This window comes from Prionailurus viverrinus, chromosome E1 (assembly GCF_022837055.1).
Source record: "Prionailurus viverrinus isolate Anna chromosome E1, UM_Priviv_1.0, whole genome shotgun sequence".
In the NCBI taxonomy this organism is placed as follows: domain Eukaryota; kingdom Metazoa; phylum Chordata; class Mammalia; order Carnivora; family Felidae; genus Prionailurus; species Prionailurus viverrinus.
In genome coordinates, this window is record NC_062574.1 from 4,963,489 (window position 1) to 4,976,889 (window position 13,401).

The 13,401-nt window shown below is 48.7% G+C and overlaps 1 protein-coding gene across 12 annotated transcripts in view; it reads left to right on the forward strand.

The window, feature by feature from the left end:
- The first annotated feature begins 20 nt into the window (after positions 1-20).
- The window catches only part of ADPRM (ADP-ribose/CDP-alcohol diphosphatase, manganese dependent), a 291,610-nt gene continuing 278,229 nt past the window's right edge, over positions 21-13,401 (forward strand). For 4 of the 12 annotated variants that reach the window (XR_007146840.1, XR_007146841.1, XM_047832683.1 and 1 more), the window contains exons 1-4: positions 256-564; positions 707-932; positions 7,875-8,492; positions 9,285-9,401. Coding sequence is in view for 10 of the 12 variants with exons in the window: in XM_047832683.1 (XP_047688639.1) it covers positions 845-932; positions 7,875-8,492; positions 9,285-9,401 (823 nt within the window). In the remaining 2 variants the exon portion in view is untranslated. Of the gene's footprint in view, positions 96-255; positions 565-706; positions 933-7,874; positions 8,493-9,284; positions 9,402-12,520; positions 13,202-13,401 lie in introns of those variants that run through there. The other 8 variants (XM_047832679.1, XM_047832680.1, XM_047832675.1 and 5 more) reach the window with 7 other exon arrangements.

The window sequence follows — 13,401 nt, forward strand, 5'->3', positions numbered from 1 at the left end:
GAAGTCGCAGGGGGCCGCTCTTTCCGCTCCGCTCGTTGGTGGCGAGGTCGCCGAGCCGGTAGCCCGGGAGGACTTGGCCGCGGACCCGCCGCGCGGTAGGTGGTTCCTTGCGGCTGGAGGCGGGTCTGGCTGGGGCTGGGCGGGGGCTTCGCGGCGCGGGCGGGCGGGCGGCCGACCGACCGGGGGCGGGAGGCTGCGGCGGCGTCCGGGCCGCGCGGCGGGGGCGTGGCGGCAGTCACCGCCCGCAGAGCCCCGGTCCTCCTGGACGCCGGCGGGGAGCCGCTGGGCTCTGACTGCGCTGCGCCCCCAGTGTGGAGGCGGACCTGTCGGGGTAATTGGGGCGCCCGCAGTCGTCCCCTCGCCGCGATGTCACCTCTCTGGGAGCCACGGCTCTGGCTCAGCCCGCTGGGCCCCCGCGTCCCAGGGTGCTCTCGCCGACGCCCCTCCCCGCCTCGGTTCCCGGGTTCAGCCTGGCGGGTGAGGCCCTCACCTGGGACCCCCTGCCTTGGGGGGCAGCCCGCGTTCACTGCACGGAGCATCCCTGCGCCTCCCGTGCTCGCGGAGGTACAGCTTGCGCGCGCACACACACACACCCTCACACCCTCTTTGCCTTCTTAATCTCTTCGCGTCTGCACTCTTGACGCCTCCCCACCCCACTGGATTGGCAAAACACTGGAAAATGCCCAATTCTCTTCCTTAACTTCAGGTCACACTCCCGCGTGGCCTTTGTCAGCGAGCTTCCAGTGAGCAGAAGCAGCTCGTGTCCCAGTGATTGGGGGACTGGGGCAGGCTGTGTCCTTGAGCCTGCACCACTGGCCCAGGACGGTCAAGTTGGAGCCCGGTGATGCCTGAGTTTCTTGCTTCTGGAATCGAACTGGGATTTTCTGGAAGTTCCGCTCCAAGTACACGGTGCACGTCAGATCATTTTCAAAGTAAAATTTTCTGTTCTGAGATTGCCCTTGGGTAACTTTTTTTTTTAATCGTCTTATTTCTGTGTATTTGTTTTCCCAAGGAGTTTTTCCCACAAATTGCCAAAAAGATTCAGTAACAGCTTGCTAACTCAGGCAAGGAGCACACAAAATTATTGTTTATCTTTTTTAATTGCTCCTTTGTATGTTAAGTATGTCGATCATATAGCTTAAAATTCAGTGTTATTTTTAGCTGGTCTGTTAAATTGTGTTTGCCAAAGTGATTCCTTCAATAGCTTTATTCTTAATTTGTTTATCAAAGCATTTTTTACAACTGTTTTTTTTTAAGTAAAAAAAAAATTACTTATTTATTTTTATTATTTATTTTTGAGAGAGACAGCATGAGCAGGGGAGGGGCAGAGAGAGAGAGGGAGCCAGAGACTCCGAAGCAGGCTCTGTGCTGACTGTAGCGGTTTGGCGGGGGCTCAAACTCACGAGCTGTGAGATCATGACCTGAGCCAAAGTCGACACTCAACCGACTGAGCCACCCAGGTGCCCCTACAACTATTTCTTATTACATTTATAATATTAAATAAAATACTCATTTCTAAAACCATTCTTGACTCAAAGTAGGTGTTTTAAAAGTATATGTGGGATGAATTGCTCATCACACTTCTAAACCTGATTTTATGGACCCGTGAAACTCTAGTGTTAAAAGATCCCTAAGAAGTTTTCTGGTGTAAACCTGTCGCTTTTATTACGACTTTTAAACCATGGAGATCAGCAAATGAGTTTTCCCCTTTCAATTTAGGTACTGTTTTTGAAGGAGACGGGACCTAGGTAATATCATCTGACGTTTGTTCTATCAGTAGCGACCGGGCTGATCAGATTTTGTGCTTGACCTAACGTTAGGCTGTCTTGACTAGGACAGGACTAGCCTGACTTTGTGTGGCTCCCTGTCATTGACTCTAAGTCTAAAGTTCTCTTTTGGCCAGCAAAAGAGCGGACACAGGATTAAAGTGAGAGATGGCTAATATCTGGGAAAAGACAAGAGCCCCGAACAAGGGTCTTCCCCGTTTTTATTAGGATCGGAAGGCTTATAAATGTGGTGATGGACGTGCACAAAGGGACAATGAATCTGTGAATGTTAACTTGTGGATGTGAGGGAAAGGGGGTCTTAAGGATATTCGGGGTTGGGGGTTTGGGTTAATACAAAACAAAATCCAGGAGCTGGGAAGTCGGGAGGAAGGTTGTTTACAGCAGACCGGAGGCAGGACCTCTGTTTATCTTAGCTAGCCTAGGGGATGAGACAGGTAGAAGGAATAACCTCAGGGTTGACAAGGCACCTTTTCTTTTGTTAACCATCTATGCTCCAGGCTGCTTTGCCTGCAGCGTGGGGTCCATTGTCCAATTTACCTAACCTGGCCCTATCCCCCTGTGAAAGCAGCTTCTGCCATAGGACTAAACTGGGGTGCTTCCACCTTGAATATCTAATCTTGTTTATTTCATATACCTGTGTACTGGGCACCTTTGCATCGTTTCTATTTCAGGACTTTGCCCTTCCCTCTCTATTCTGGGGGCTCTGCACCCCCTCTCTATTTTGGGGTGCCTTTGCACCTCCCTAGTCCTGGCACCTTTGTGCCTCCTTATCCTCAGGGTGCCAATCTGGTTTACCCAAACTCAGGTTTGAGCGTTTTAATGGCTCTGTATTTCTTTAAGTATTGTTAACCCATTGGCATAAGCCCAGGGTGGGGGTGGTGGTGGGGGGGGGTGGTTCCTAAGCTCATCCCCCATAGCTCCCAGCACTGTAACTTGTTCACTTCATCTCAGGTCCAGATTCCCGCCCCATGTGCCTAGCCACAAACCTTTCCAGCCTCAGCTTTTCTGTTACTGTAATATTTAGCACAATTAAATGCTCAGACTGCTCACCCCCCCCTCCCCCCCGCCTTTTCCTTCCACAGCCACCCATCCCATGGGCTCTGCATATAAAAACTTTGCTGACTCCACCTGCCTTCTTCCCTAAGATGCTTCTGGCTTAGCCTCCTAGTGTCTCTATCACAGTGGTTCCCCTTGCCCGTCTCTCCTTATTAATATCTGGACTTCTTTGCCCACTGCTTTGGTTTCCTTTGACAATAGCGTAGGGCCGTCTTCATGCGCAAGTTCATCATAGATGCTTGAGGGACTTCGACATGGAGCTTCACCCTTCTGCCGGTCTTATTACTGAAGTTTTATTCGTATCATCTTGTAGCAAGTTTCCAAAAAATAAGCATCTCTGAGATATTTCTTCCTGATTTTTTAAAATATTTTAATGCTTATTTATTTTTGAGAGAGAGAGAGAGCGTGTGCATGCACAAGCGGGGGAGGGGCAGAGAGAGAGAGAGAGACACAGAATCCAAAGCAGGCTCTAGGCTCTGAGCTGTCAGCACACAGCCGGACGCAGGGCTTGAACTCACGAACCGTGAGATCATAACCTGAGCCCAAGTCAGATGCTTAACGAACTGAGCCACCCAGGTGTCCCTAGAGTGCTACAAATGATGAGCCTACCTTGACACATCATAATTAGTGTTTATAGTTTGCATTAGGGTTCAGTCTTGGTGTTGTATATTCCCTGGATTTTGACAAATAAATAATGACAGGTATTCTCTGATATGGTAGCATACAGAATAGCTTCACTGCCCTAAAATCTTCTGTGCTCCACCTGTTCATCCCTCTTTCCCCTTTGACCCCTGGCAACCACCGATCTCATTACTGTCTCCATGGTCCTGCTTTCCCAGAATGTCATATCTTTGGAGTCCTATGGTATGTAGCCCTTTCACATTGGCGTCTTCCTCTCTCTTTTTCTTTCTTTTCTTTTTTTTTTTTTAAATTTTTAACGTTTATTCAGTTTTGAGAGACAGAGCACGAGTGGGGAAGGGGCAGAGAGAGAGGGAGACACAGAATCTGCACAGGCTCCAGGCTCCGAGCTGTCGGCACAGGGCCTGGCACGGGGCTTGAACCCATGGACTGTGAGATCATGACCTGAGCCAAAGTCAGATGCTTAACTGACTGAGCCACCAGGTGCCCGTTTCTTCCTGTTCTTAAAAATCTTTCATGCCTAAGGAGGTTTTCACAAAATGCTGCCTGTGTATCATGCACCATGACTATTTGAAGGAGTTTTTGTAGGAATTTACTAATAAAGTTTTTGAAAACCTGGTAGAGTTTTCTACTGTATTCTGATCTATAAAAAGCTGCAGTAGTTTGGTTATTTTGAGGTTCACTAGGCAGATATATTTTCTGATAGATAATTAAAAAATAGCGTGCAGTACTTTGTGATTTACAAGGTGGATTGCCGTGCATTATAAGTGAGTTGAATCTCACAAGTGCTGATGAGGGTTATCTCGCTCCGGGAAAAACTGGGCCTACAGTTCACTTCCAGGTCTTCAGTTCCAGAGCCTTCAGGAGCCATCCTGCTGCCCGGTAACTAAAACGTCGGTAATGTCACATATAGTGGTGTGCGGTCCAAACTTTCAGAACAAAGTCCCACTTGAAACTTGGGATTTTCCTTTCTTTTCAAGAGCACATTATTTCCTTAGGTCTTCTAATCCGTCTAGACTTGATCTTCTCTACAAATACTCTTAAAAAACCTTACAGACATTTAGAAACACGCAGAAAAGTAGAGAGAGTAAACCTCCCGTGCCCATTACTCACTTTAGCAGTTACCCTTTACTCACCCACTTCTGTGTGTATCTGGCGGAGGACAGAGGCCACGGAGCCCACTCTGAAACACTTTCATGCCCTTGGCGTGTTTAGTAATTCCTAGTTTCCCCACTGGAGGCGTGTGAGCTTTTTATCTCTCTGTCCACCAGGGGCAGTCTTTTTTTGAGCTCCAGGCATCTTGTAGGGCCAGACTGTAAAAGACGTTGAATTAGTTTCTTGGGTCAGTCCCTGCCCACTCGGGGTTTTTCTTTTTGACCCGCCTTACTCACCTCTGACCCTAACAGTCCTTCCCTGCATGTGGCCTGGCCCCTACCCCCTGCTTCACGCCTTTCTCCTAACAGATTGCAGTAGCAATTTTCATTTCTGTTTTTCAAAATAATTTCTTTATTTCATAAAATGGTATTCCCCTGTCTTTAGCCTTGTTTTCTTTTCTTTTCTTTTCTTTTTTTTTAAGCAGACTTCACGCCCAGCGCAGAGCCCAGTGCGGGGCTCAAACTCATGGCCCTGAGATCAAGACCTGAGCTGGGATCAAGAGTCAGATGCTTAGCCGACTGAGCCACCCAGGCGCCCCAGCCTTGTTTTTAAAAGCTCTATGTCTTTGACATTACACGTCTCCTTTCTACCGCAGAACACGCTACTGTTTGCAAGTGTGTGGCCCCTGCTGCTTCTCTGTACACTGCTTAATTTTCATTAAGAGGTTGGCAAATCTTAGTCTGCCCTTGAGTTTCTCTAAACTGTATTCCAGTGGAAGGTGTATCTGATGGGACCTTAGAGCCAGTTCCGTTTGGCTTTACTGAGAGGAGAATTTAATGGCTGATAGAACGAAACGATCAAGCAGGGACAGGTGGGTCCAGGCATTCAACTAACGTTTCCAGGAACTTGACTTCTTTCCATCATTCCGGTCTGCTCCCATCTGGGTCAGGTTTCTTCTCAGGTCGCCTTCCCCAGCAGCTCCAGTCTTCGCCGTCAGCTTCGCACCATAGTTCTGGTAGTTGGGCTGGTAACTCCAGCAACAGTCCCGCACGCAGCTGGTGCTGGCTAACTCGGCCTGGGTCACGTGCTTGCCCCTGACCGACCAGAGGGACGCTTCCACAGCCAGCAAGGGAAGGCCACACCACGTGCGCTGAGAGTGAGGATTTGTGTAGATGTCTAAAGAGACGGGGGTGCTGTTAACCACAAGAACAGGAAATGAATACTGGGTAGGCAGGCAAAAATGATAGCTGTCTCTGGAGAAGATCAAATTAATTGGGACTAAAAGCTCCCTCTAGGAGATCCACCATACCAATTATCACCTTAAAACTTCTGAGCATAAACACAAAAACAAAGAGGCTTTTCTGGCAAGGGAGAACAGCATTCCCAGAAATCGTTTTCTCTGAAGCTTTGGTAATAACGCTCCAGGGATACATTTACTCACTTACCTTCTGGTTGGATTCTTCCATTAATCCGTACTTGGAGTCACAAATATTTGAAACCTAGTATGACTACAGATTGTCATCAAATTTGGAGGAGTTGTAGATTTATTGTATCTGAGTTCTTCACCTTTCAAATGAGATGATCTGACCCACCCCCCACACATATTGACTGCCTTGCTATCTACTGGGATTTTCAGATGAGGACTGCAGGAAGCAATGAGCATGTGAGAAGAAGAAAAAAGTGTAAGGACACCAAGCCAGTTTTCAGGATGGCCATCTTTCTAGTGCTGCTCTGCCTGTGTTAGGGCTATAGTTCCACCAACCAGAATAAGGAAGAAAGCGGAAGCTCCCATTGGGTGGGTCAGGTAGAATCATGTCCTTCGTGAACGACAGTTTCGGAATAAAGGCCCGTCCTCCTCAAGCCACACTGAAGTCCTGCCCTTTTGCTGACTGCGGAGGAGGGTCCCCTTCACATCTGACAGCAGCGATCTGTCGACTAAGACTTCACCTATTGTACATGGTTCAAAGGACCCAGTAGCCATAGGGGGACCAGGAGTCTGAAAGTAATTTTAGAAATTCCAAATGGATTTGTTGTTTTAGAAACAACTAGGCCTTAATAAACTTAGATATCACAGCGCAGTTTATTACTGTAGACTTAGAATACGAATAGTCAGTAAGAATAAGAATAGACTTAGGACCATAGCCTTTGATTTACCAAAAAAAAAAAAAATTAATGTTTACTTTTGAGACACACACACACACACACACACACACACACACACACACACACAGAGTGTGAGTGGGGGAGGGGCAGAGAGAGAGGAGACACAGAATCCAAAGCAGGCAGGCGCCAGGCTCCAGAGCACAGACTGGGGCTTGAGCTCACGGACTGTGAAAACATGACCTGAGCTGAATTCGGATGCTTAACTGACTGAGTCCCCCAGACGCCCCTGATTTTTATTTTAAGTTTTAGTGTTCTTGGCTCTTTTAAGGTGTTACAAATGATTCTAAATTTAGGTTATAAACAATCTAATAAAATCATAGGTTTTCGGGTCTAAATCCCTTGTTCTTGGCTAGTGAGGGAGGGCACAGATCACATGTGAGAAGAAAAGATGATGTAGTTCCCATTTTGGTTGTGGGGCCAGGCTACTTAATCCTCAGGTTGAAAACTGGTTCAGATTAGAATCCAACTATTGAAGAACCAGGAGCTTTTTCTCAGAAATGGAGATAGTCACATGAATATTACAGTTTTTGTGCTGGATTTTGTTTGTTTAAAATGATTCCTCTCGTCCCTTTATTTCCTCTCCCTGTTATTCCAGGTGTAAAATACGAGAAAGTTATTTCAAGTGGTGTGGCCACCAAAGAAAAGATTCAGCCTGACACAAAAATAACCTAGAGGGGGAGTCTAACATATCGAGTGCAATGAATGAGTGTAATATACAACTTTCTGAAAAAAAGAGTTCTGGCATTTTGATAGAATTATTTTGGTTTTTGTGGAAGAAAGTACTGTGCGTGTGTCTGTGTGTAAAATGACAAATTCTGTCGGATGTGAATCTGACTTTCCTGGAATTAGAATGCCTGTTCATGATAGGATAATACCCTTTTGTTAATTGTTACTCTTGTGAAGAATAGAGATGATCATGTATTTTACGATGAGGGAGAGGAACCGTGTCAAAGACGGTTAGTTTGGACCCAAGACCGTTTGACTTTAAGACCCCTGTACTTTTCTCTCTACCATGGCCCGGCAGGTTAACTCTTAACATTCACTTCACCATTCTCTTCAGCCCATTCAGAAGACTAAGATGTTTATAACGTGGATATCTTTTTTACTTTATTTTGTTTTATTTGTTTGTTTTAGAAAGCCGTGTGGAGGTTATGGATGATAAGCCCGGTCCTGGACCACTGAGTGAGACTTCAGAATTTCTCTTCTCCTTTGGAGTTATAGCAGATATTCAGTATGCTGACTTAGAAGATGGCTATAATTTCCAAGGAAACAGACGGCGATACTACAGACACAGTCTGCTCCACTTACAAGGTGCTATCGAGCACTGGAATACAGAAGGCAGCCCGCCCCGCTGTGTACTTCAGCTTGGAGACATCATTGATGGATATAACGCACAGTATAAAGCCTCTGAAAAGTCGCTGGAACTTGTTATGAACACATTCCAGATGCTTAAAGTTCCCGTTCATCATACATGGGGGAACCATGAGTTCTATAACTTCAGCAGAAACTACTTAACAAATTCTAAACTTAACACAAAGTTTCTGGAAGACCAGATTGTGCACCATCCCGAGACCGTGCCTTCAGAGAACTACTATGCTTATCATTTTGTACCGTTCCCTCAATTCCGGTTCATTTTACTGGATGCTTACGACTTGAGCGTCTTGGGCGTGGATCAGTCCTCTGCAAAATACCAGCAGTGTCTGAAGATACTGAAGGGTCACAATCCAAACTCGGAATTGAATAGTCCTCAAGGTGAATTATTCCTTTGAGCTGAGAATCTAATACATTGTCTTTAAATTCTTCAGCCACCTTTTATTCAGCAGGAAGATGGATGGTTAAGGTAAAAGTATATCGTCGCCGTCGTTCAGGGTCAGGATTTCTCACAAGCCCCATGGCACGTGCATTGGTTGCAGTTGGTTGAAGATGCGTTTCACGGATGTCTGAATGTCTCTTCTGGGCCAGGCCCTTTTTCTAGGGCTAGCTAGTCAGAGCCATAAGCCATGCTGACAGCATCCCCTTTCTTTTTAGTGGATTGAGTGGAGGAAACGAGAGACATGGTGGGCGGGACCGGGAATAAATGAAACAAATGAAATTACTTCCACGGTGATAAATCCTACCGAGAAAATCACGTAGGGTGTTAAAGAAAAGGATCGCGTACTGTTTTAGCTTCAGTGGTCAGAGGAGATGGCCTCTCCAGAGAGAAAAACATGGAAGCGGAAACCTGGACGGTTGGAAGGAGTCGTCCTTGGGAAGCACGGGGTGGGCAGAGTGTTGGGGACGGAGTGGGGGACGGATGGGAAGGTGCCCGGCAGAGGGAGCCTTGGGCATCAGGACACAGGAAGAGGCCAGTGAGGGAAGCAGAGGAGCATGTGCAGTGCGCCTCATCCGTACTTTGCCCTGTGCCTCGTGGCTCCCCGTTTTAAGTCAGCCGCTGCCCAACATTCCTCAGGAAAGGTGCAAGTGTCCCCACGTTAGCCGAGTTCGAGTGCCCAAATGAGGGGAAAACTGGCCGTCGATGGGTCTAACGTACCTCATTCATTTCAGGACTGTCTGAGCCCCAGTTTGTCCAGTTCAATGGAGGATTCAGCCAAGAGCAGCTGAACTGGTTGAACGAAGTCCTCACCTTCTCGGACACAAACCAGGAAAAGGTGGTGATTGTGAGTAAGTATTTCAGTTGCTCGATTTCACCAGCGTCGTGGAGGATGGGAGAGTTAGGTCGAAAGTGCACTGGTAGTATTTCGGTTGTGATGTCCTCTTGCTGTGAAATGAATGCTTCCATTCCCCCCCCCCCCCCCCGAGAACCTGAGTATAAGATTGACGTTTACAGCCGAGCCAGGAAAGAACTGTAAAATAACAAAAACGTGTTGCCACATGTTAGTGCCTGGGAGTCGGCCTTTTAGGTTTTAAAGTAGAATTTCAGCACAGGGGATCAGTTTACATAGCACAGTTGACTCTTGAACGACGCAGGGGATGGGGTGCCGCCCCCTGCACAGTCGAAAATCCACGTGTAACTTGTGACTCCCTAGAAGCTTAAACTACACGTGGCCTCCTGTTGGCTGGGAGCCTCACGGGTAACGTAAACTGTTGGTTGACACATATTTTGTCTGTTACGTGCATTCTGCACTGTATTCTTACAATAAGTGAGCTAGCGGAAAGAAAATGTCATTAAGGGAGTCATAAGGAAGAGAAGGTACGTTCACAGTCCTGTAAAAATCTGTGTATAAGTGGACCCGCACAGTTCAAACCTTTGTTGACGGTCAACTGTAACATCTGAGTGCGAAATTCGGTCCAGGACCCCCCCCCCCCCTTCCCCCCAGACCTCAGCCGGCCAGGCACTGTGGCTGCTGGATAGAGGCATCGGCTGTCGAGTGTTGGGGTGTCAGGTGTGACAGACAGACCTGGCGGTGAGTACTTCACATCTGGAGCTGCGTCTGCCGTGTCATTGCAAGGAGATAAGATTCACGGGGCTTCTGCTTAGAGTCATCTTCTACAGAACTGCTGTCGTCGTAGGTTGTAGGAACCTGAGGTGCAGGTGTGCGCGCACACACAGAGCTGAATTTGGACTTGGCGCATGGCTGGTGTCCTTGGTCTGGGGTCTGAGTTTCGATCCTTGCTGTAGAACTGATGCGGCGCACTGGCTGAGAAGACCGTGCTCGGGGTCCCAGGGACGGGGCGCCGTTTCGTGCACGGGTGTTTGCGTGAGCTGTTCGACTGGGTAAACGTGGAACCTTCAGACCGATTCTCTGGGTGTCGTATCACATGGAGTCATGGACACGAAAACCCCTCGGAAACGACGGGCTATTCTGACAGCTGGCGATAGAAACGCGTGTGTCTCTAAGTGTGGTTTTCACTTGGTGATCCTGCACCGTGGGAAAACACGTAGACGGAGCAGGGCTGTTGGGGCTACCGTTAGATCAAGTGTCCTTCCAGGCTGGGAGGACACAAGGTGCCCCGGGGTCATTGGGGCGACGCGACACTCCCTGACTCCTCCGTAGCTGGTCTCATTGTTGACTTGTCTCTGTTCAGCTTCCCGCTGCCAGGCCGGCCCTGTCACTTCCGAGGACACTGGCGCGGAAAGGGACCTACGGGTCGTGCCGGCAAACCTGCCAGTGTCAAAGATCAGGAAACAGAGAAATGAAGCAACGTGGTTCTTTCGGTAGCGTGTGGTTTCGGCAGGGACTAGAGCCCACCCCAGCCTCTGTTCCCCCTTGTCTTTTTACTTCAGGGCACCTGTCTGCGTTAGCGTCTCTTAGGTTTCTGCCTGTTGCTGTAAGCTGAGAAACCGGATGAACGAACCTTTAACAACTGAGTGCGTCAGGTTCTCTATGGCAAAGTTTAAAATGGCTGGTAGCCCTTGGCTTTCGTTTTTCTGTGCTCCTTCGCTTTGATTTTGGGTACCCACAGGCCATTTGGCCTGCGTCTTGGAAGGCTGGCACGGCTGGTGGCCGAGATCTGGTGGGGACACCGCAGCAGGACGGGGTTCTGGGCGGAGGATGCAGCAGTTGGGGGTTGGAAATGTGAAGTTTCAGAGGCCGCTAGACTCACTGGAGATGCTGAGGAAGCAGTTTGGGTGTTTGAGTCTGAAATTCGCGGTGGGGAGTCCGGGTGGGATGTAAGCACGAGGGACTTGGAAGGTGCCCGTGACGGTCGGAACTGTGGATTCCTGGATCGCCAAGGCGTCAGGCGCGAGTGGAGAAGGGACCCAGGGACCGAGTGTTCAGGTGCTCCCAGGAAGAAGCGGGGAGTGAGAATTCGTGGAAACGTCCGTGGAGCAGGGAGGAAGAAGAGGAGGGACTGGTGAGGTTCTGGCAGCCTGGGGCCTCAGGGATGGGGAGACGGTCCCTGGGTCACGTGTTTCCAGGTCTCTCGATCTGGAAAGTCACCCGGCCTCTCTGGACCCTGAGCCCCTAGCACGGCCCCAGGAGTGGGCATGTGTCGTGCGTGGGCACACTCGTAAATTCTTTGGACGCCTTTGGCTCTGTCTTTAGGGAGCTATGAATCCTCCATAGTACAAACTAAATAGAAACAAAACAGAACAAAATTTCAGAATAAATGTCAGAATAAAAATAACAGTTTACAGGAACAGAAAAGGAAAGTGACGTAAGGGGAAGAAGCAAAGCCAAGTGAGCTGTTGTGCCCACGCTGCAGACTGACAGACGGGGTGGCCTCACGTGTGTTCAGGAATTCGAGACTCTCCTGGCTCTCCCTCCATGCACCTCCTGTGGGACCTAGGATAAATAGTCCCTGCTTTACCTCACTTTTCGCATCCGTTAAATGGCTCCGACTGCCTTGATCTCGTGGAGGTGTTTACAGTGGCGTGCATCCATTTTAACGCACTGAGTGTCTGTCTATGTAAGTGACATATGACCCGTTGACCCATCCTTGAACTGTTGTTACATTTAGGAGTACCTCTTTCTGCGTCTCTGCTGCTCGTGTCTAAGGAAATTGGCGAGACGGATCCCAGCACAGCATCCGCCTGACTTCTGTGGACGCCCTCAGGGTTTCTCCATGTCTGTGCGTCTTCAGACGCTCTGGGCGTAGGGAGCTCAGGGGTGCGGACTGTCTCCCTGTGTCTACGCTGCACAGAAGTGGCTGTAGATTAGCCAGCTCTTCGTGTATGTGGATTTTCTCTGGTCTTAGTCCATCTGGAAGAAGTAGCAACGTGCTTTTGTTTTTTTTGTTTTTTTTCCTTCCCCGTGAGAACTAGCTTTTAGCCATTTCTTTTGATGAAAGAGACATTTCCTAATCGGCTCATAACTCTTCTTCTCTTTAACTAACAGGCCATCTTCCCATTTACCCAGAGGCCTCTGACAGTGTGTGCCTGGCCTGGAATTACAGAGACGCGCTGGCCGTCATTTGGTCCCACAGGTGTGTCGTGTGTTTCTTCGCCGGTCACACTCACGACGGTGGCTACTCCGAGGATCCTTTCGGTGTGCACCACGTCAACCTAGAAGGGGTTATAGAGACGGCGCCGGACAGCCAGGCTTTTGGCACCGTTTATGTCTACCCTGACAAGATGATGCTGAAAGGGAGGGGCAGGGTCCCGGACAGGATCATGAATTATAAGAGGGAGAACGCCTTCGGGTGTTAGTCTGGCTCACCGCGTTTCATCTCGCTTGCCTTTGGGGAGAGAGAGCACGGCTGAGCTTTGGGTTTTTGTTCATCTCCCCCCCCACCCCACCCCCCACCCCCCGCCCCGAACCCTCAGGCTCCTTGCTTAGTATTCTCTTTGCACGACAAAACGGATCTGTGGCCTCGGTGCGCGTCAGCTCACGAGATATTCTGACGTGTCGTTTTTGGATAACAGATCCGGTGCTGAGAACTGGACACAGAATGAATGCAGGCGGCGTGAATAAGCCAGGGCAGAGACTGAGGGGGGTGGTCGAGTCCTCAAGACAGACTTCATTTAGCCCGATCTGGAATTTTTTTTTTTTTTTTTTTTTTACCAAGGAGGATATATTCGTGTATTAACCATGTAACTTAACGTTCGTAATAATAAAATAAGCTCAGGTAAACTCTGTGTATCCTGCTGTGTGAATGAGCTTTGGACTTTTTTTTCTCAGAATACCCAACATATGTGTACATTTATCGGCTTGTATACCTGTCCTGTAAACAAAGTAAGTTGTCTCACGGGTGAATGTGTGGTCCCTTCCACGCGAGG